The sequence below is a fragment of the Thalassophryne amazonica genome, chromosome 15 (genome assembly GCF_902500255.1).
Source record: "Thalassophryne amazonica chromosome 15, fThaAma1.1, whole genome shotgun sequence".
NCBI lineage: Eukaryota > Metazoa > Chordata > Actinopteri > Batrachoidiformes > Batrachoididae > Thalassophryne > Thalassophryne amazonica.
In genome coordinates this window covers 61,123,495-61,145,550 of record NC_047117.1, presented here as the reverse complement: position 1 = coordinate 61,145,550, position 22,056 = coordinate 61,123,495, and the positions used below count along the sequence as shown (strand labels likewise).

At 41.6% G+C, this 22,056-nt stretch overlaps 1 protein-coding gene across 1 annotated transcript in view; it reads right to left on the bottom strand.

The window, feature by feature from the left end:
• Positions 1-21,588, bottom strand: part of mcoln1a (mucolipin 1a) — a 55,546-nt gene extending 33,958 nt beyond the window's left edge. The window contains 1 exon segment of the mRNA XM_034188439.1: positions 21,239-21,588. Within this exon segment, the coding sequence (XP_034044330.1) occupies positions 21,239-21,269 (31 nt within the window). The 5' untranslated portion in view covers positions 21,270-21,588.
• Between the last annotated feature and the right edge of the window lie 468 nt (positions 21,589-22,056).

The window sequence follows — 22,056 nt, the reverse complement described above, 5'->3', positions numbered from 1 at the left end:
TTAACATATGCAATGTATTTTAAATATCTCAATCCTTACATTGTACTTTAGATATTTTAATGTATACTCGTACACTCTACTTTAGTATGCATTACTATAACAAGTCATCAGGAGATAACATATGCCCCTGGCTACCACAAATCAGTAATACAAAGTGTCGGGGATCACCTGAGTATACGCTTATACTAAAGAAATTGATCAACCGGTTCTTGAGATATCATGCTAACAGGCATGGCAATGACAATATCTTGAATATCTCGCTGGGACCCCAAAGTCACCACAATCGACTGATGTCGAGCGATCAGCCAAGTATGTAGTGTTCAGAATAATAGTAGTGCTATGTGACTAAAAAGATTAATCCAGGTTTTGAGTATATTTATTATTGTTACATGGGAAACAAGGTACCACTAGATTCAGTAGATTCTCACAAATCCAACAAGACCAAGCATTCATGATATGCACACTCTTAAGGCTATGAAATTGGGCTATTAGTTAAAAAAAAAAAAAAAAAAAAAAGTAGAAAAGGGGGTGTTCACAATAATAGTAGTGTGGCATTCAGTCAGTGAGTTCATCAATTTTGTGGAACAAACAGGTGTGAATCAGGTGTCCCCTATTTAAGGATGAAGCCAGCACCTGTTGAACATGCTTTTCTCTTTAAAAGCCTGAGGAAAATGGGACATTCAAGACATTGTTCAGAAGAACAGTGTAGTTTGATTAAAAAGTTGATTGGAGAGGGGAAAACTTATATGCAGGTGCAAAAAATTATAGGCTGTACATCTACAATGGTCTCCAATGCTTTAAAATGGACAAAAAAAAAAAAAAAAAAAAAACGCATGGAAGAAAATGGAAAACAACCATCAAAATGGATAGAAGAATAACCAGAATGGCAAAGGCTCACCCATTGATCAGCTCCAGGATGATCAAAGACAGTCTGGAGTTACCTGTAAGTGCTGTGACAGTTAGAAGACGCCTGTGTGAAGCTAATTTATTTGCAAGAATCCCCCGCAAAGTCCCTCTGTTAAATAAAAGACGTGCAGAAGAGGTTACAATTTGCCAAAGAACACATCAACTGGCCTAAAGAGAAATGGAGGAATATTTTGTGGACTGATGAGAGTAAAATTGTTCTTTTTGGGTCCAAGAGCCGCAGATAGTTTGTGAGACGACCCCCAAACTCTGAATTCAAGCCACAGATCACAGTGAAAAACTGTGGTTATACAACTAAATACTAGTTTAGTGATTCACAGGATTGCTAAAAAAACAGTCTGAATATAATAGTTTTGAGTTTGTAGCGTCAACAGCAGATGCTACTATTATTGTGAACACCCCCTTTTCTACTTTTTTTTTACTAACAGCCCAATTTCAAAGCCTTAAGAGTGTGCATATCATGAATGCTTGGTCTTGTTGGATTTGTGAGAATCTACTGGTACCTTGTTTCCCATGTAACAATAAGAAATATACTCAAAACCTGGATTAATCTTTTTTAGTCACATAGCACTACTATTATTCTGAACACTACTGTACACCCTAATGCTAAATATGAATTAAATTGGTCAACTGGTTCTTGAGATATTGCACTAACAAGTAAAAATGGATAGATGGACAGACATGCTGATTGCTCTCTCTCTCCCCATATTTCATATCGGGGGGATAAAAAGTGTAGTGTGTGGTGTGGCATTGACATCATCCTTGTAAAAAACAAACCAAAACCACAACTGTTCCATTTGTTCACACACACCATTTTAAAGAATTTTAAAGAATGTTACAATAAAATAATACATTCTGTAATTTGGTGTAAGAGAAAATTGGACAGTGTAGAGAGAAAGACATTTTTTTCTGGGGAATTCCAGCCTCAAGTCATGAAATGTGGCTGTTTTGCTCAAAACAATGAGTGTAACTAACAAGACAGGGCTGACAATTTATAGTCTGAGGCAATTTTGGAAAATGCACCATTCATGGATTTATCTGATGGGGAAAGCCATAAAGTGATCTAATTACTTGTCACATGTTTCAGCTTGGGGGAAAAGGTTGTTATGAAAAGGGAAGCAAGGCAAGTCACTCAAAGAGTCATAATGTTTATGGTTCTCCCTTCTTCTATAATTTAAGTATAACACCATCTCATTACCAGTAGCATAACTATTTGAGGGTATATAATGATGTGTGCAGGATCTTGCTGATCCAAAAATTGATGTGTTTTGTGGTCCGTGATACACATACAGTAATTTTTCTTTTATGAACTGATTCCCATCTGCTCAAAGTGATGTTAATCAGTGAAATCACCTGGTAGAGTTGGTGGTTACAATGACAACCTGCACCCTCTTGGCCCTTTCTGGAATCAGTTTGAGACCTCTGCCCTAAGGGATCTTACTTAAACATTATTCTCTAAATCAGCATCAGCAGCATCAGCAGAGTCAGATAAACGGCTGAGTGTCACACGTGTCAGAGCAGCACGATCAACAGATTATGCATGTTTACTGAATGGAACTGGGAAGTGGAACAAGGAAATAACCACTATTTCTTAAATCTGATTCCTCATACACTGACTGCGCAATGAACAGACCATGAAAAAAATGTAGACATGTCTAACTTCATATTCCTTTTTCGCGTGAAATAAATGATAAACCATGTTGTGTTTTTCTACTTTTTAAAACCTCTTTGTGTTGTCTGTGTTTTTTGTTTTTGTCTAGATGAAAAACTTACCAGCTTTAGTATGTCTTGATGACTCGCCAGAAATGTGTAAAGGGCTTTTTCATTAAAACTGCTGCATCGTGACATTATCAGGAATTGCATGCAAAGACAAAGAAAAATTTACAACACCAATAACAACCCAACTACTGTATTTATAGTTTCATGCAGACAAAAGGTAAGAGATCAGATTCATCAATGACTGTGTTAAATGTCACAGATAGCAATCCGCAAAACAATAAGCGGATCTGGGCCACGGACTCAGTTTTCCGGGGTTGAAGCTTTCAGATAGTAGTCTGTGCTGGTAAAAGAAAAAGAAAAACAAAATTTCTTTTGAATTTGAAATTATCTGAGTCTTGTGGTTCACGCGTGTGGCACACAACACGCTGATGTGACTGCAAGCCTGCCAATGTCAGACATAACTGAGAAGCTGCCCAACAAGTTGTTGTCGTCAGAGATCGAATCTGGTCTGGTCATAGTCTTGGGCAGAAATTGAACTTTTGGGTCTCCCCAAAAAAATAAATAAAAAAAAATCAGGGTGTCCAAAATTTTAGGTGTCAGCCAGCTGTGATCCCTGGGATTCCCCTGGGAAAATTTCGAAAAAAATATTTTAGTTATTAAATATTTATCATTCTGACTGTAAAAATCTGATTAGATTTTGCTTCGTTAAGTAATATATTTTCTTTTCTGCCCGACATTATTGTTAATGCAACCTATACCCTTTCTTGCCTTGTTCAAATGTTCAAATTAAATAAATGGTAAATAGACTGCATTTATAGAGCGCTTTTCCATCTGAATCAGATGCTCAAAGCGCTTTACAAATAATGCCTCACATGCTGCCATACAAGGCGCACACTACACACCGGGAGCAACAGGGGATTAAAGACCTTGCCCAAAGGCCCTGAGTGATTTTCCAGTCAGGCTGGGATTTGAACCAAGGATCTTCTGGTCTCAAGCCCAATGCCTTAACCACTAGACCATCACCTCCCCTAAAGCATGTGCTTTTGTGATGGTTTCCAACTTTCCATGAACCTGTAGCTGTCCTGTGCCTGACTCGACCAACTCTAACTCACTGCATGTGCTTGTTTAAACCCCCTGTAGCTGGCACATTGCTTCTTTCTGCACCCCTAAACTTTGCATCTCTGTCTCTCTCTCTCTCTCTCTCTCTCTCTCTCTCTCAGTTGTTTAATTTTGCAGAAAAAAAACAGATCACAGACATGACATATTTATTCCATATTATATTCCATATTTTTTTCCCTCTGCTTGGTCTAAAAAAGTAACCGTTACTGACTGCCACAAATTTTTTCCCTGATTTCTTATAGCGTTTCTTAAAGCCAGAAAGTTGCCATTTGAAATGACTTTAGTTTTGTGTCATGTCTGTGATCTGCTTTTTTTCTACAAAATTAAACAACTGAATGAACATCCTCAGAGGCCGGTGATTCCATAATTTTTGCCAGGGGTTGTATGTCACAGGGAGTGGGTGTCTTCTTCTGCAAGCCTCCCGCCGTCATGTGTACCAGCATGGACTCACAGAATTTTCTGTATATTTGTTTTGTCAACTGTGTCGGTAGCATGGTCCAAGCAGAGGGTCACCCCTTTGAGTCTGGTCTGCTTGAGGATTCTTCCTCAAATCATCAGAGCGTTTTTTCTTAAAACTGTCACCTGTGTGCTTACTCTAGGGGTTGGTAAGCTTTGTTGTGATTTGGTGATATATAAATGAAATAAATTCAAATTAAACAAATTAATTAATTAAGAGAATTAATGCAACCCCTCTACATTCTGCAAAATTACTTTTGCTGTCAGATTACACTCTGTGTGAGCACCTGTGTGGATATGGCCCATACTATGCCTTTTAAGAAGTCTACCAAAGACTGTCAAAATAGGGGCCTTATATTGTTTTTATATATATATTGTTTGTTTATATATATATATATTGTGTATATAAACAGGTCTGACAGTAGCTGATAGTAGCTACCAAATGTTCTATGGCAACGTGATGAGTTTGTTCTGTTATACTGAAAGATATTCAGCAATGAACCAATTACTACAATCATATGAAAGCCAAAGTTGGTGAGTGGATTGTATAGATGCTGTGTGAACTGGGGGCGGCATGATGGCTTAATGGTTAGCACTGTTACCACACAGTGTGAGAAGGTCCCAGGTTCACAGCCCACCTGGTCCTTTTGATGTGGAGTTCGCATGTTTGCGTAGGTTCCCTCTGGGTGCTCCATGTAGGTTTGATGAACTGGAAATTTAAAATTGTTCACGTGAGAATGTGTTTGTGTGTCTATGTACAAGTGTCAGTCCTGCGACAGACTAGAGGCTTGTCCAGGGTGTACTCCGCCTCTCGTCCAATCACCGCTGGGATGGGGCTCGAAGCCCATGTGACCCTTAACTGCAATAAGTGGGTTCAGAAAATGAATGAATGAATGAATGGACCTGGTGTGCAGACTTATGTGACATATAAGCACAATGATATAAATAAACGAATAAAACAATTCATTTAAAAAAGCAAACCACTGCATGCTATCAACCTTTTTCTTTGGATATTCAACTTTGAAGCTTCTGCTGCTACACTTCCATAGTACATTTAATTTATCCTTTTAGAAACAGCGAAAACAATATTTGAAAAGCTCAACAGCAAAACATAAATAGCTTACATGAAATCTATTATAAGTGAGGGCTGTGGATTACGCTGATCACCAGGAGAATTATTTCTGAAAAGACAAACAGCATTTCAGCACAACAAAACAAAATTCCATTCACTCCTACTATAATGGAATCCTCACAGAAATATAAGACATGAATATCTCAGAATCACAGCACACAAACTACCTAAATGCACCGGCACCCAATTTAGAGAAGACAGATAATATACACTCAACAAAAATATAAACGCAACACTTTTGGTTTTGCTCCCATTTTGTATGAGATGGACTCAAAGATCTAAAACTTTTTCCACATACACAATATCACCATTTCTCTCAAATATTGTTCACAAACCAGTCTAAATCTGTGATAGTGAGCACTTCTCCTTTGCTGAGATAATCCATCCCACCTCACAGGTGTGCCATACCAAGATGCTGATTAGACACCATGATTAGTGCACAGGTGTGCCTTAGACTGCCCACAATAAAAGGCCACTCTGAAAGGTGCAGTTTTATCACACAGCACAATGCCACAGATGTCGCAAGATTTGAGGGAGCGTGCAATTGGCATGCTGACAGCAGGAATGTCAACCAGAGTTGTTGCTTGTGTATTGAATGTTCATGTCTCTACCATAAGCCGTCTCCAAAGTCGTGTAGAAGAATTTTTAGGTCCATATTTGAACTGTGATGAACTATCAAGTGTCCTGATCCGAACTGTATGTCCTCTGGTTGAACTAGCAGGTGTTCAACCCAAAAAAAGGGCTCTATTAGTCATTTAGTCTGTCAGGGGCTTTCCAAGGCCTTTTAGGTGCTTTCCCGCAGGCCACGTGCGGGGGCCTCAGGCCAGCTGCACGTGTGGCTGAGGCCACGTGCGGAGGGGGCCTCAGGCCAGCTGCACCTGTGGCTGAAGGTCTTTTAAAAAAATCAGTTGTAAATCCTTCATGTTTTAATGGGAGCATTTGTCACATTGAAATAATGGCCTAACACCTGCTTAGGGTTCACTAGAGGACGCTTCCAATAGAAAACCATGTCTTGGGAATGAAATAAATAAAAAAGTCGAAGGAGGAGCGATGCCCGCGGGTCTCCAATAAATAGACGAGCGCGGTTGTCATATTCAGTCTCTCTAGAGGACTCAGTTTGTCTAAGCTTTGTGTCGAAGGCTTAAATAAACTTAAAAACTCTGTGCATTTTATCTTGCTTAAGGCTGAATTATTCTAAAGTGTGTCATTTTCTAGCATATCACTTGCAATTAGTTTGTGTTATCTAAAAGACGACATCCTGAGAAGACTAAAGACGAGCCGCGACAGAACTTGGCGAGCCAGCTTCAGGAGGGTCCAGGGGCATTCCGGCAGCCTGGGGCAGTCCAGCTCATCCCTCCAGACCGTAAATAACAGTGATCACGACTAAAAGGTAAGCAGAAACCTTTTATAACTTCTGCACGATCTGGAGGAGTGAGTCGGGATTTCCGCCCAAGTTGACAGGTGATATTTTTTAATTGCCTCTTACCCAAAAGAACCTGGACTAAGAAAATTGATAAGAGACTAAAAAAAGATAAGATTGAAAATTATCAGGCCTTGTAGATAAAATGCTCAGAAGGTGTGTGTGTTCCCGGGAAAAAGAATGTCTATGTGAGTGAAAGGTCAGGAATGTTCATGAACTCTGGTGCGGAAAGAGTGCGTGGAGAACTAACCTGGATGCTTGGGGAATAATTGGTGTTGAAATTCGTTACTAACGTGCCGGCTGATAGCATGCGCTGTAGGGGTTAATTTAGGGGAGTATACTGACAAATAGATACAAGGTAATACAAGGTTATTTAAAGAGTTTAACAGAGACTGAAGTGAAATAAGTGAGAAAAAAAGAGTTTAACAAGAGAATACGTGCAGAGAAAGCACAAGATAAGCGCCTGAGGGGGCGCAGTAGAAATACCGTACGTGATAAAGAGATTTAAAGAGAAAAGTGCAAAGAAGCACAGCTGACAGTAAGTAAAAGAGCTCAATAAAGGACGTCATTTTTTAAGAAAAGAGAAAAACTATAAAAAAATAATAAAATAAATAGAGAGTTAGTGCAGAATACATGAGAATTAATGAAGCAGAAAATAGTGCAGTAAGGCACCAAATACACGCTTGTGGGGCGTGGGAGAAGAATAAGTAATTAAGTACACAGTAATATGAGTTTTTTTATAAGAAAAGAAAAAGAGAATATTTTCAGTGCAAAGGCACATTAAGCTCACGAGGAGCTCAGTAAGTGAAAAAAAAAAAAAGGCAGAAGAAAGTGCAGAAAGGCACAGGATACGCACACGAGGCGCGGTAAGGCGTAGAAATAAATGAAATATTGTATGCTCAGAAAGGAGCTTGTGAAAATAATATATTAAGCACAGGATACGCACGCGAGGCGCGGTAAGGCGTAGAAGTAAATGAAATATTGTATGCTCAGAAAGGAGCTGGTGGAAAATAATATATTAAGCACAGGATACGCACGCGAGGTGCGGTAAGGCGTAGAAGTAAATGAAATATTGTACGCTCAAAGAGGGCTTGAAAAAAGTAATATATGAAGTTGCTGACAGCGCCGGAGAAGCTGTCTAACGTGAAGAAGAGATACATGCTTAAACAGAACACATTGGTGTTAAGTGAATAAAAAGGTTGTTTAAAGCCGCGGAGTGAAAAGTGGCAGAAGTCTAGATAGAGATATATAGAAAGTTGTTTTTAATAATTTTTGTGTATAAAGCTTTTGAAGATTGGTGTGTGGGAGAGTGGAGAGTAATCTGTGTAAAGCTGTGAGAACTTGCAGGCTGGCTGACATACAAGATTAATGTGAAAGAGTACGAGGGGGAGGTATTTAGACCCAACAGGAGGACTTGGGAGGTGCATGACAGGCAGAGAGGAAAGTGTGAAACAGACAGTGAAGAAAAAGACAGGAGAAGAGTGCTATGTAAATACAGAGAAGGTAGATATTATTTCAAAGAGAGAAAACTAATAAACAAACATAGCAGAAAAAGACGAGAAGCAGAAAGTTAAAAAAAAATAGAAAGTCGGGAGCAAAGACATTAGGAGGTGTTAGGGTTGTAAGAGGATTAAATAAATAAAGTTGGTTATAAATCAAAAGAGATAAAGCTTAGATTATAGTGAAAAAGCTGACAGACTGATCAATGCTTGGGACAGTCATTGATGGGAGACTTAAGTGATGATGAAATAATACTCCCAGAACATTACTTGACTGACGGAGACATCGAAACCCAGGGAATCAGGACACATTTTTGGCTGGAAAGGACCTATTTTGACAGGGTAGGAGCAGAACATTGGCAGGACGAACAAGAGATCAATCAGAAATTATGGCAGATTACTAAGGTAATCAATCTGAAGCAAAAGAAAGAACAATTCCCTCTAATTAATTGGGAGCTGCTGATAAGACGTCTGTGGCATCAGGGTTTAACCCCGTGGCTGGAGCTGCTTGTGCTGACCCTAATAAAGAACTTAGCATACCATTAAATCATTTAGTAACACTACCAACCGATCCAGGTGAAGAACTGTTTCCTAGGTTGACTCTGACTGTGGTCCCAAGGAAGGTTCGGTGGGAAACAGGTAAATTTTCATATTTAGTTAAAGAAAAAGAAGACGGGCATAGCAGTTGGAAATTTAATCCTTTTAAGGGTTTAAAATACAAAACAGGTGTTACAGCCAGCAAGTTATTGGTCTGGATCAGGACAGCCCCTGAGGGACTACCAGAACACCATAGAAACACCTCACATAGCGTTTGTCAGGGTTACATGGGTAACTCTCAAGGTCAAGGTCGGGAAAGTACCCCGCTAGACTTAGTACTACCTGATCCGCATACTATACTATCAAGCATCCCTGCTGGAGCAAAATGGTACACGGTAATCGATCTGTGTTCAGCCTATTTCAGTGTGCCTGTGCACCCAGACTCACAACATTTGTTTGCATTCACATTTCTGGGACAACAGCTAACGTATACACGGCTACCTCAGGGACTGAACCTGTCCCCAGCCATCTTTAACAAAGTCCTGGCTGAAGATTTACAACACCTTGATATACCCAGTACATTGGTGCAATATATGGATGATCTCCTTATTGCATCAGAGACTCAAGAACAGTGTGAAAAAGATTCATTAATTGTATTGCATGCATTGGCAGATGGAGGTCATAAAGTAAGTAAGGACAAATTGCAGTTCTGCAAACAACAAGTAGAATACTTGGGAAGACAGTTGTGTGGGACCACGCGATGTATAGCCCCAAGCCAAGTGGAGGCTATAATCAAGGCTCCCAAACCCCAAACAGTGGGACAGATGCTTTCATTCCTTGGGATGGCAGGGTACAGTCGGCCGTGGATTTGTGATTATGCTATAAAAACTGCACCTTTGCGTGCCATGATTAGAGCAGTGGGGCAAACAAGCAATGCAGCTCTCCTTGTCTGGACAGATCAGGCAACGGGAGCTTTTGAGGCCCTAAAAACAGACATGCAATCTGCTCCCGCGTTAGGTAACCCAGATTATGGGAAACCTTTCCATTTGTATGTTACTGAAAAAACTGGATATGCTTGTGCTGTACTAATGCAGGAAACAAATGAAGGAAAACAACCATTGGCCTATTATAGTACAAAGCTTGACAACATTGAAACAGGATTGCCACCATGCTATCAGGGTCTAGCAGCAGCTGCCTTTGCATTTCAAAAAGCATCATCCATAATCATGGGACATGCAGTAACGTTGTACACGTCGCATCAGTTACATGCCCTGCTAACCAGTCAACGTTTTGTCTTAACACAAGCTAGACGCACTGGATATGAAGTTGTGTTGTCCGCTCCAGAAATAACAATACAACGTTGTCACACGGTGAATCCCGCCACCAAATTGACCACACCGTTAGATGGTACTCCACATAACTGTGTGGCAGAGACAGAGAAATTTTTGAGAGCCAGAGAACATTTGTATAATCACGCCATAGATGCAGATCTAACCCTGTTCGTGGATGGCTCATGCTTTCGGGATGCCGCAGGATTGCATGCGGGTATGGGGATTGTTAAACTAAACACGGATGGCGAGACCTTTGAATTACTGGAGTCCCAAGGAATTGATCAGCCTTGTTCAGCCCAACTGGCAGAAATCAAAGCCTTAACTATGGCTTGCCAGATAGCTAAAGATCAACGTGTTAATATCTACACAGACTCAGCCTACGCTTATGGCGTATGTCATGTACATGCAAACATTTGGAAACAAAGGGGATTCCTGAGAGCAGATGGCACCCCTGTCACTCATGGAGAAGCGATTTCCCAACTGTTACAAGCTCTCCAATTACCATCTGAGGTAGCCATCATTAAATGTGCAGGTCATCAAAAGAATAATAACATCATAGCTCAAGGTAACAATCTAGCAGATGACGCAGCGCGCAAAGGAGCACAAGGAGAAAATATGTTTCCCCTGCTAACCATCCAAGATTGTGCCCCACTGGTTTCACTTGACGCACTGATAGTGGCTCAAAGTAGGGCCAGTGGAGAAGAAAAACGAATGTGGGTTAAACGAGGCGCTATTGAGACACGCAGTCAGGGGCCAGCGGACAAGCTGTGGCGCAGTAGTCATGGACATTTTGTGTTACCCACCAATTTATTACGACATGCAATCATTTGGGCCCACGGACCCGATCATTGTTCGCGAGTCCAAATTATGAACAAACTAAAAGCTGTCTGGTGGTCACCATATATGGCAGCAACAGTGGACCGTTTGTTGAATGAGTGTGAGGTATGTGCACAGTACAATGTCCGGAAATCATTCACAGCCCCTTTAGCCCACATTCCGGTCCCTGATGGGCCATTCAGACATCTTATGATGGATTTCATAGACATGGGAGCTGAAAATCGAGTTAAACGAATGAGATATGTTTTGGTAGTGATATGCAGATTCAGCCGATGGATTGAGGCAGTAGCCTCTGCAAATCAAGACCATAAAACGGTAGCCAAATTCTTGTGCGAGATGTCTTTCCAAGATTTGGCATTCCAGATACTATCTCATCTGACAACGGTAGGGCTTTTGTAGCCAAGGTTACACACGAAACATTCAAACAATTGGGTATCAAACAGAAGTGTGTTTATCACCCCCAATCAAATGGGGCGGTGGAACGGGCTAATGGCATTTTAAAGAACAAACTAGCAAAAATCATAGCAGACAGCAATGGCAAACTAACCTGGCTGGATGCGTTGCCGCTTGCTTTATTGTCAATGCGCTCACAAACTAACCGACTAACCCATTTGACACCATTTGAAGCTCTTACAGGTCGGCCGATGCCTATTCCATACCTGAGAGGACCCTACGAAGGACCATCGCTGGAGCAGCTACAAGACGAATGGCATAATTATCTGAGACAGTTAACCCAAATACACAAAACTATCTTTTTGCAGGTCAAAGGTGCTACAGAAGACAGAGAAGCAGAGATTCCACTCGAAAATCAGAGCATCCAGCCTGGTGATCTGGTTTACGTCAAGGTGTTCAAAAAGAAGTGGGACAGGCCCCGCCGAGAAGGTCCTTTTAAAGTTATTCTTGCCTCACGTACAGCAGTCAAAGTAGACGGTAAGGACACTTGGTTTCATTTAAACCACTGCTGTAGGGTTGGTGGCCCAGCGCCCCTGCGGCCTCGGCAAGCTCGTCTTGGCAGAGCCGCCGGGCCAAGGGGGGAAGCAGGAGAAGCCAGAGACCCTACAGCAGCACCGAGGGACGGCCACGCCTCCCTGCAGCCAGAAGAAGCACCGAGGGAAGGCCACGCCTCCCTGCAGCCAGGCGAACACCGGCCAAGGCGCTCACAGAGACTGATTGAACAAAGACAACGCACAGCTTCAGAGAGTAGTGGATCCCTGCCAGATAGAGCAGCGACAGACTCAGATGCAGACTCAGCGACAACTGGAGACGTAGGCCAACAGACAGACAGAAATACAGACCGACAGATAGACAGGCCACAGGAGACATCAGACTCGGACAGCAACTCAGTAGATTTACCGACAGAAGAACCGCAGGAAGTACAACCCAGACAAAGCACAGATACACCACACATCCCTAGTGACAGCTCATCTAGTGACGGCTCACTTAGTAGCACATCTAGTAGCACATCTCAACAGTCATCAGAGCAATGATTAAGGAATTATTCAAGGGATTGACAATACTACTGGTGGTCAGTATGGGAGAAAATAGACATCCAAAACATACAACGGACTGTGCCGTGGCCATGGCCGCAATAGCAGCTAAACAAGGCATTCTAAACACAGGAAAAACATATAATTTGGTATACATTAAATCAAAAGCCTACAAGAACATAGGAATACAGGGAAAGCTGGGGGATTACATATTAGGCGAAGCCATTAGCATCAAATGTGAAGAGGAGGGAACACTCAACATAGAGGTAATTTGTGATAAAAGAGGATGCAGGGAAACCAAGCAAGACGTAACTGTTACAGTACATGAAGCCACAAAATGGGTAAAAATCAAACCAAGGAAAAAGAGGACAATTAGAAGCCTAGAAACAAGCAGTCACTTAGGGAGATGGGATCCCAGTACAGACCTAGCCCGCACACAAGGGTTGAAGACCAATTTATTTTACCAATGGTTGAAATTTTCGGCTAGGCAGATCAGTGAAAAGCCTTGCATAGCCTGTCACCGGAAAGGTGTGATACCTCAGGCTAAACCCCTACCTGATATCAACAACTGTTATAGGAGTCCCCAACATAACTCAGACCAAGCAGAATGCTATACACAATGTGTTATGAAAATGGCAGTAGGTGATGAAAAATATGCTGCCGACAGTAAACTTTGTCCAGTGCCCCTAAGTACAGAAGGAACCGTTCCACCTATGATTAAAATAGAGAAAGGGATGATACACCCATTCTGTATAGCTAAAGGCTTAGTAGCACAATACATAAGCGATTGGCAGGTAGGGACGACCCAGCCAAAACACCACATACAGTGTATGCAAAAGCAGCAAGAATACAAACCGGCCAAAACAGCATGGAACATTACCGTCTGTCACACCCTGCCAGCAGCAGGCATACAGTGTGAACAAATAGTACCGGCCACAGGGGGGTCGGTAATTGGACTGAATCTCACCCATGCTTCATGGGTATCTACTCCAATTTTAGCTAAGGGAACGGTACCCTTAGCTGACATCTTTTGGATATGCGGACAAAAAAGGAAACTCCTGTCATCGCTGTCCCCGAATTGGAAAGGCCTTTGTGCTCCTGTGATGCTCACAGGAGCAATAACAGTAATTGAAATGCCGAATTCAATACAACCCATGCCACAGAAACTTCGTAAGAAAAGAGGAATAATGACGTTTAAAACAGACTACAACATCACAGTAAGAAACGGGATACCAGAAGGGATACCCCGACAGTTAGAAGCCATAGACAGTAGCAGAGTTAAAGCAGATGAAGATGCGGATAAATGGGGATGGGCATTGGCTCTGTTCGGGGTTACTCCAAAAATCCGTTCTAGGTTCCAGGAGGTGCAGTGGATTAATTACTTGTGGTATAATCAGCAAAGATACCTGAACTGGACATTGGCAGCAGTAGGAGCCTTAACCGAACAACTGCACGCCACCTCGCTAATGACAATGCAAAATAGATTAGCTATCGAGATGATGATGGCTGATGAACAAGGAGTTTGTATTATGATCAAAGCCACCGAATGTTGCACAGCTATTCCCATGCGTACAGGGGAAGACGGAAATTTGACAGAGCTCTTAATCACACTTGAGGAGATGCAACAGGAACTGTTAAGTAACTCCATAGGAGGGAGAAATGAAACTGACGATTCTGGATACATTGTAGGGAATGGAATGAATATTGGCCCACTATTTTCACTGTTTGGGACTCTAAGGAGAGGGTGGATATCATGGAAAGACTGGTTATACCAGATAGGTGTAATCTTGGTACTAACAGGGGTGGCGGTCTTGCTGGTAATATGTTGTGGTATTCCCTTGATAAAATTTCTGGTCAATAAATTGATTTCATCCACAGTAGGACAGCTCCCACTGCTAGCCATCCGAGCCCTAGAAGAAAGCACAAACGAAACAGACAGAGAACCAGAATATATGGAAATGGATGAAATACCAATTATCCTCCCCGACAGCCCCCAGCTCCCTAATATTGTGGCGTATACCCCAGATAGGGAGGACTGGGATGGACCGTGCTTGGTGATATTGTAGACGAGGAAGAAGACATGCACGCACATTTACATTCACACACATGCACCCACAAAAATGAGGGATAGGATAGACAATATCTGAAAGAATGACATGGAGCTGTAATAATGAACGTATATGTATATTACTAGGACACAGGAGTATGGCTGAGAGACCAGACTCCCCTGATCAGGGACCTATGCCTGATCTGCCTCTATCAAGTCTGATTGGACTCTCAGAACTGTTTGGAGAAGAGGATATACAGGAGGGATGGTCGAGACATGATTGATCGCCACAGCCGCCTTCCATCCAGCAGCTAAACCAGTTGGCAACAGAAGGATCTTCATCGTTCCAGCACCTGGCGATGACGGCTTCACAGAATCTGCCTGCAGCAAGAGTCGGCCCGAGGACTCCACCATCACCTGAAGGACCCTTTGGACTCAGGAACACACCCCTTCCGCAGATGCCATGGAGACAGTCACATGTGCCAGTGGCAACGATACCCTCCAGGGGAGGCAGCCAAGGTCGGCCATATGCAGCAACCGCCCGAGTGCATCCTAGACCCAATTCACTGCTAGGACCTGTCCCCAGCTTTCCACCCCCAAGGCATGAGAGATATTCTGATCAGCCCAGTACCTCTGGAGGAGGATCAGCAGGGGTAGACCTTAGCCGAACTCACCCACCAGGACAGAGGGGAGCTTTGTACAGGCTACTAAATGCCCAGAGTGTCCCACCCACTTGCCTGTGCGACATCAACAATACTCCCCCCACACACAAAATGCCTTCCCCCTTGTACTTCCTGTCCCCTGGACTGCACAACCTTAATCTGGTCATGGTCACCCCACAGGACATGGCAATCTTGGTTCGAGAGCTTCGTCTTCCACAAGAGTCTGTTCCAAAAACCTTGGAGCAGCTCCTGCCCCTCACAAATCACATTCCCCATGAGCTATTTGAGGAAATCATGCCACAACTAAGTCAGACAGCTGCATACCTGTTCAGGATACACCGTGACAATGCCAACATCTCTTGTGCTCAGGAGGGCCTCCATACTCAACTGTGTGGTCTTCAGTCTAGTATGGACATGCTAGCCTGCATGATGGAGCATATGGAAAGGGAACAGCTAGGGCTGGCCACCACCACCCTGAATGTGGGCAAGAATTCTCTGGGGGCCCTGTACAACCTGGCCAAGCAGCACAAGGAGCTGGAAAGATCCATCAGAGAACTGCACGACTGTCTGAAAGCCAGAATTCCTGATCCTTCCCCCACTACCCCTGAAAGGCCAACCTCCCCATGTTCCCCAACTTCTCCCAAAACTTCAGATGCTGAGTAAATGCTGAGGAGCGCGGACTGACGTAATGGCACTGAACACGGACTATGATCTTGGTTCTTGAGTTTGAATTGCGGACTGGTTTCAGAAATCTGAGTGTAACTAAAAACAAAGAAGGATATATGTTAGTAACGAAAGTTGGGTAAATGTCTGTCCTTACAATCATCTGCGTAACACAGATAAAGCTAAATGCATACACATAGATATCACATTGCAAAGTTATAAAAAGGGGACCCTTACACGGCGTGTTTGTAGATTTAGTAGTAAAAATGCACCATAGGGACCCCTTTTTCTTAAATTATAGCATGCCTCAAGAGACATGCATCGCCTAAATTTGGCGTCTGGCCAAAAAGGGCATTAGAAAACAAGCTGAAAAAGAAGAAAAACAAAGTGGAGAATGTTGAGAAATGGCCTATAATGAAAACCATTATATGATTGACTAAGGCAAATGACTTAAGGACGGACATGAAGGGAAACCATTTATTGTGTTTATCATTTAACTAGACATAGCTGCGCTAACCTTAGAATAGTTTCTTGATTGGTTGACTAAATAGTGGTAACGTAGGCGTTATTTGATGCATTTAAATAATAAATGTGTGACGCTTTAACAAAATAATATGTAGAACCAAGTATAATGGGTTGGAGCCTCTGGTTGAGAGTCAATAGATGCCAGAAGATGATTGGTTGCACTGATGTCAATGTGAAGCCTTTACTTTGCCATGATTAAGAGGTTGATGTAACTTGTTTTATGTGGCCATTTTAAGTGCCTTGAATTACACCAAAACTCAATGTTTGAATGTCACCTTGTGTTGATATAATCCAGCTAATTGCTCACCTTGTGCCTTAGTATGTAGGTTCACCTGCACTGCAATATATTTACCGTGTGAAGTATCACTGATATTCATATCCGCACCAGAGTTATCAGTAACTCGAGTGATGTGTTTTTCTTTTTTATTGCAATGCACAAATGAGGATGTCTTGTCAGTAAACAACCCAAGAGTATAGTTGATGTAATGGGACTCTTTCGAGTCCCAGAGGAGGGACTGTAGAAGAATTTTTAGGTCCATATTTGAACTGTGATGAACTATCAAGTGTCCTGATCCGAACTGTATGTCCTCTGGTTGAACTAGCAGGTGTTCAACCCAAAAAAAGGGCTCTATTAGTCATTTAGTCTGTCAGGGGCTTTCCAAGGCCTTTTAGGTGCTTTCCCGCAGGCCACGTGCGGGGGCCTCAGGCCAGCTGCACGTGTGGCTGAGGCCACGTGCGGAGGGGGCCTCAGGCCAGCTGCACCTGTGGCTGAAGGTCTTTTAAAAAAATCAGTTGTAAATCCTTCATGTTTTAATGGGAGCATTTGTCACATTGAAATAATGGCCTAACACCTGCTTAGGGTTCACTAGAGGACGCTTCCAATAGAAAACCATGTCTTGGGAATGAAATAAATAAAAAAGTCGAAGGAGGAGCGATGCCCGCGGGTCTCCAATAAATAGACGAGCGCGGTTGTCATATTCAGTCTCTCTAGAGGACTCAGTTTGTCTAAGCTTTGTGTCGAAGGCTTAAATAAACTTAAAAACTCTGTGCATTTTATCTTGCTTAAGGCTGAATTATTCTAAAGTGTGTCATTTTCTAGCATATCACTTGCAATTAGTTTGTGTTATCTAAAAGACGACATCCTGAGAAGACTAAAGACGAGCCGCGACAGTCGTTTCAGAGAATTTGGCAGTACATCCAACCAGCCTCACAACCGCAGACCACATGTAACCACACCAGCCCAGGACCTCCACATCCAGCATGTTCACCTCCAAGATCGTCTGAGACCAGCCACTCGGACAGCTGCTGAAACAATCGGTTTGCATAACCAAAGAATTTCTGCACAAACTGTCAGAAACCGTCTCAGGGAAGCTCATCTGCATGCTCGTTGTCCTCATCGGGGTCTCGACCTGACTCCAGTTCGTCGTCGTAACCGACTTGAGTGGGCAAATGCTCACATTCGCTGGTGTTTGGCACGTTGGAGAGGTGTTCTCTTCACGGATGATGCGAAGGAGATGTGTTGCACTGCATGAGGCAAATGGTGGTCACACCAGATACTGACTGGTATCCCCCCCAATAAAACAAAACTGCACCTTTCAGAGTGGCCTTTTATTGTGGGCAGTCTAAGGCACACCTGTGCACTAATCATGGTGTCTAATCAGCATCTTGGTATGGCACACCTGTGAGGTGGGATGGATTATCTCAGCAAAGGAGAAGTGCTCACTATCACAGATTTCGACTGGTTTGTGAACAATATTTGAGGGAAATGGTGATATTGTGTATGTGGAAAAAGTTTTAGATCTTTGAGTTCATCTCATACAAAATGGGAGCAAAACCAAAAGTGTTGCGTTTATATTTTTGTTGAGTATATAATATTGCAACCTGGGTGAAATAATCTTTAAATGACTATGTGGGAACAGATGGCTGATTACTGCACACATCTTCCTTTAAGAGCCACCTTTGCTCCCTTAAGTCCAAAAACAACTCTGACATATTACAGCACCACAATCAGTGGAGCCACATTCTAGCTACCCACATGAACAAACCTGCAAACACTGCAAAGTTGATCATGTGCATGTACTGTGCTCAGAAATGTGTGAAAGCCTTTATCATGCATGAGAGAACCAGGTCATTTCAATGTTCCCGTTTCAGTAGATTTGTTAAACGGTAACTGACAGTGTGCCTTCGTTGGCTAGCGACAAAGTAACACCTTACTTTAGATCAGGGAAACCAATATTCACCTCTAAAACTGGAACAACTTTAGACCAGGGGTTTTTGTGTGGGAGAGCGAGTCCCCCTCAGAGAACAAATGAATAGCTGCTCCCCCACGGACACACATTTCAACATCTTTGTGTGTTTTTTATTCTTTTGCACGTCAAACACATTTAAAATGTGAGTGGATTTAAAATGTGTTTGTGCGATTTTAAGGAACTGTCTATGCATTTACACATTTTACAGCCTTTGTAAACATTTTAAACATGTTTTTAAAGAAATTCTATTCTTTCACACATTTTACACCCTTTTCAAACATTTTAAATGTGTTTTAAAGAACTTTCTATTCTTCTATTTTTACCTTTTGTCATATTTTAAACATCATTTTTTAAAAACATTTAAACATCTCTGTGTGTTTTTAAATGTCTTTGGCACAACTAACACATTTTAACATAAATAATATTAATTCAAACAGGGATGGGTACTGATAAGATTTAATCGATATCAATGCCATTATCGATACAATTCCTTATCGATTCCCCTATCAATACCTCCTGTGAATTTTCTGTGTACTAAAAGTAGACTTTATAGGTTTTCTATGTCAACATTTTGAGTTGGTCACTGGATCCTTGATCTCTGGACATAAATATAAATAAACAAAATCTGTAGTTTTTCTCAAATGTAACTCCATACCTCTGAGCTGAGCTCTTTCAGCCGGCTGTGCTGCACGTCAACATCAATGTAATTCATAAAGAGTACAGGATGTCTCATTTTGGGAGGAAAAAAAATGTCTTGTCTGTTGTAATATTTTGTCTGTGTTACAGTGTTTGGAAAGAGGTGTCATTTGATTTAAAATGGTGACTTGCTCCGACCGGAGTCTAACTTGACTCGGCAGAGAGTTGCGCACTGTTTGGAGCTGTGCAAAGGGAAAGGAAGGTGATTCTCATTTCTTGCCTGCAACAAGACAAGAGTCCCAGTTAGTGACTTTAATCCCCACAAAAGTGACTCACGATTGACATTTTTAAATGGCTTTGAGAGGGGTTAAGAAGCAGACTTGCCGCTTCTAAACAGCAGCAAAGCAATGAACCGACAAAGCAGTGGGTCGGAGCACTGCTTCGCTGCTTCAAGAAGAGCTACTGCAGAAGCGGTTGATTTCAGACCCGCTGCAGGGTCTGCAATCAATGTAAAGAAATGATCACTTTTCCAATAAAACACCCTCAAAAACAACAACCGCTCTGACAGACCGATAGGGGAATCATTAGGCAAAAAGGCTTTTGATGTCAGTGGATCGAATCATTTCTTAATGATTCTCGAAGAGAATCAGGGGTTTTAAAGACCCTGAGTGATTTTCCAGTCAGGCTGGGATTTGAACCAAGGATCTTCTGGTCTCAAGCCCAACACCTTAACCACTAGACCATCACAAATCTGGTATGGGGTAATCTCAGTACGTGACACCGGTATATTTGAAAACAAAGGTGATGGATAAGTACAGACTACGATAGATTATAGTTAGGTACAGACTAGAATAGATTAAAACTAATACCACCACCAAATACTAATAATTAAGTGGAATTTCATGAAAATTTCAGAATTGCAACCACAGAAATTAAGACCATGAAATTCAAATTAAATAAACTAATTTACCTAAAATACTAACTACTAATCATAAATTAGGGGCGCAACTGAAGATTATTTTCAGAATTGTTTAACTGATTATCTTCTCGATGAATTGATTAGTGGTTTGTCAGAAAATTGTGAAAAATGTTGATCAATGTTTCCCAGAGGTCAAGATGCCTCCAAATGTCTTGTTTTATCCACAACCCAAAAGGTGCCGTTTACTGCTGATAGGAGTAAAGAAAGTAGTAAAATATAGTAGAATGTACTCATATTTAAAATTATGACATTTTTAAATCACTCAAAATGATTATGAAATTAGTATTTTTATTTACATTTTTAAAATTCATTTTAAATTCATTTATTTAGTTATGATTGACAACCTGACCAAAAAAGGTACAACCCTGACTGATCTGTAATATCAGTGTTTATTTATACAGCCGTTTGTTTTGTGACGTGAGGGACAGCCACTGAACAACAGTGCTATTATGACCACTAGAGGGGGGTGGATCGATCTTAATATTGCTAATATCGATATCAACGCTGGTATTGCTATTGAACAATCCTCATGTAAAAAGATCGATACTCAAGTTTTTTTCTCTCCTGCATGCAATGAGCACTGCGCTGTATCACACATGGAGCAGCGCACCCTTGTATTGTGGTTTGTCAGCCCTCTACCTCAGGAGATTTTGTTTTAAGTTGTGTTGAGTAATTTTTTTTAAAACAAAAATGTTGATTGTGATAATAAAGTATTTTGCTGTCACATACAATGTTTGGCGAAATTCTATCCTAGGTCTTTTGGATCCTTTGGATCTATGAAGCTTAAATATGAAAAAGTATCTGTATCGGTATTGATATCGGTGATACTGGGCCTGTATTTGCTTGGTATCGGATCAATAAAAAATTCCCAGTATCGCCCACCTCTAATGACCACCGGAAAAACCAACATTCAACAAAAAAAGGAGTAAAGTCCTGAGTCACACAGTATGGACTTGATGTTGAGAAACTTACAAATGTCTTTCAGTTTGAGTCTGCTTCAAAATGGAAAACATTACCTGAACAGTCGTGGTGGTGTGTCGTAGCCATGAAGGTGAAGTTTTAAAAACAGTAAACATCAAAGTAAAACGGAGTTTTGTTGTTGTTTTCTTGGAGCAGTTCGAAGCAGCAGCAGTAGTATTAAGTTGCCTTCCTCCTCTTCACCGTGTGTCTACACGTTCAACACCAGGAACCGGCTGCTCTCTTCAGCAGGCTCCAAATCACTCCCATGTCTCCTCACTCATAGTCCCTTACTTTAAAATAAAATAAAAACAAAAAACACTTAAAAGTTCATTATACTGTAGTCGTAATCATGGTAACACTAGTTTGCTCAAAGGAGCACAGCATTCTATCAGCGAGATCAGACTCAAGCTCGCGAAACCAAAGTATCGCGATAGCATGCTTTGTTGTTCGCGTCACCACGTGACCACTTTCAACAACTTGCCGACTGTAGTGGGCCTATATAAAAAGAGTGGCGTCAACTCAGAATATGGTGCCATTTTGGTTCCAACTGTGCCAAACTACTGAATGAACCTTTAATGTTTTCAACATTTTTTAAAAATCATTTAACCACATACAGCACCACATACAGCAACACATCCAGGTACAGGTACAATAAAAAACTAAAAATAATTAAGATATCAAATTTACATTAATTTACAATTACTGAAGATTTATTTAATTAATTTAAAGCCTGATTTATGCAGCTGCAGCTTTGTAACTCTGTGTCATACAATGACATGCATGACAGTTTTAAAGTTCTCCGTCTCTGGATTACGCTTTATTCTGGACTAATTTAACCCTCAACAAGCGTTTCTTTCTACAATCATCACCTCCA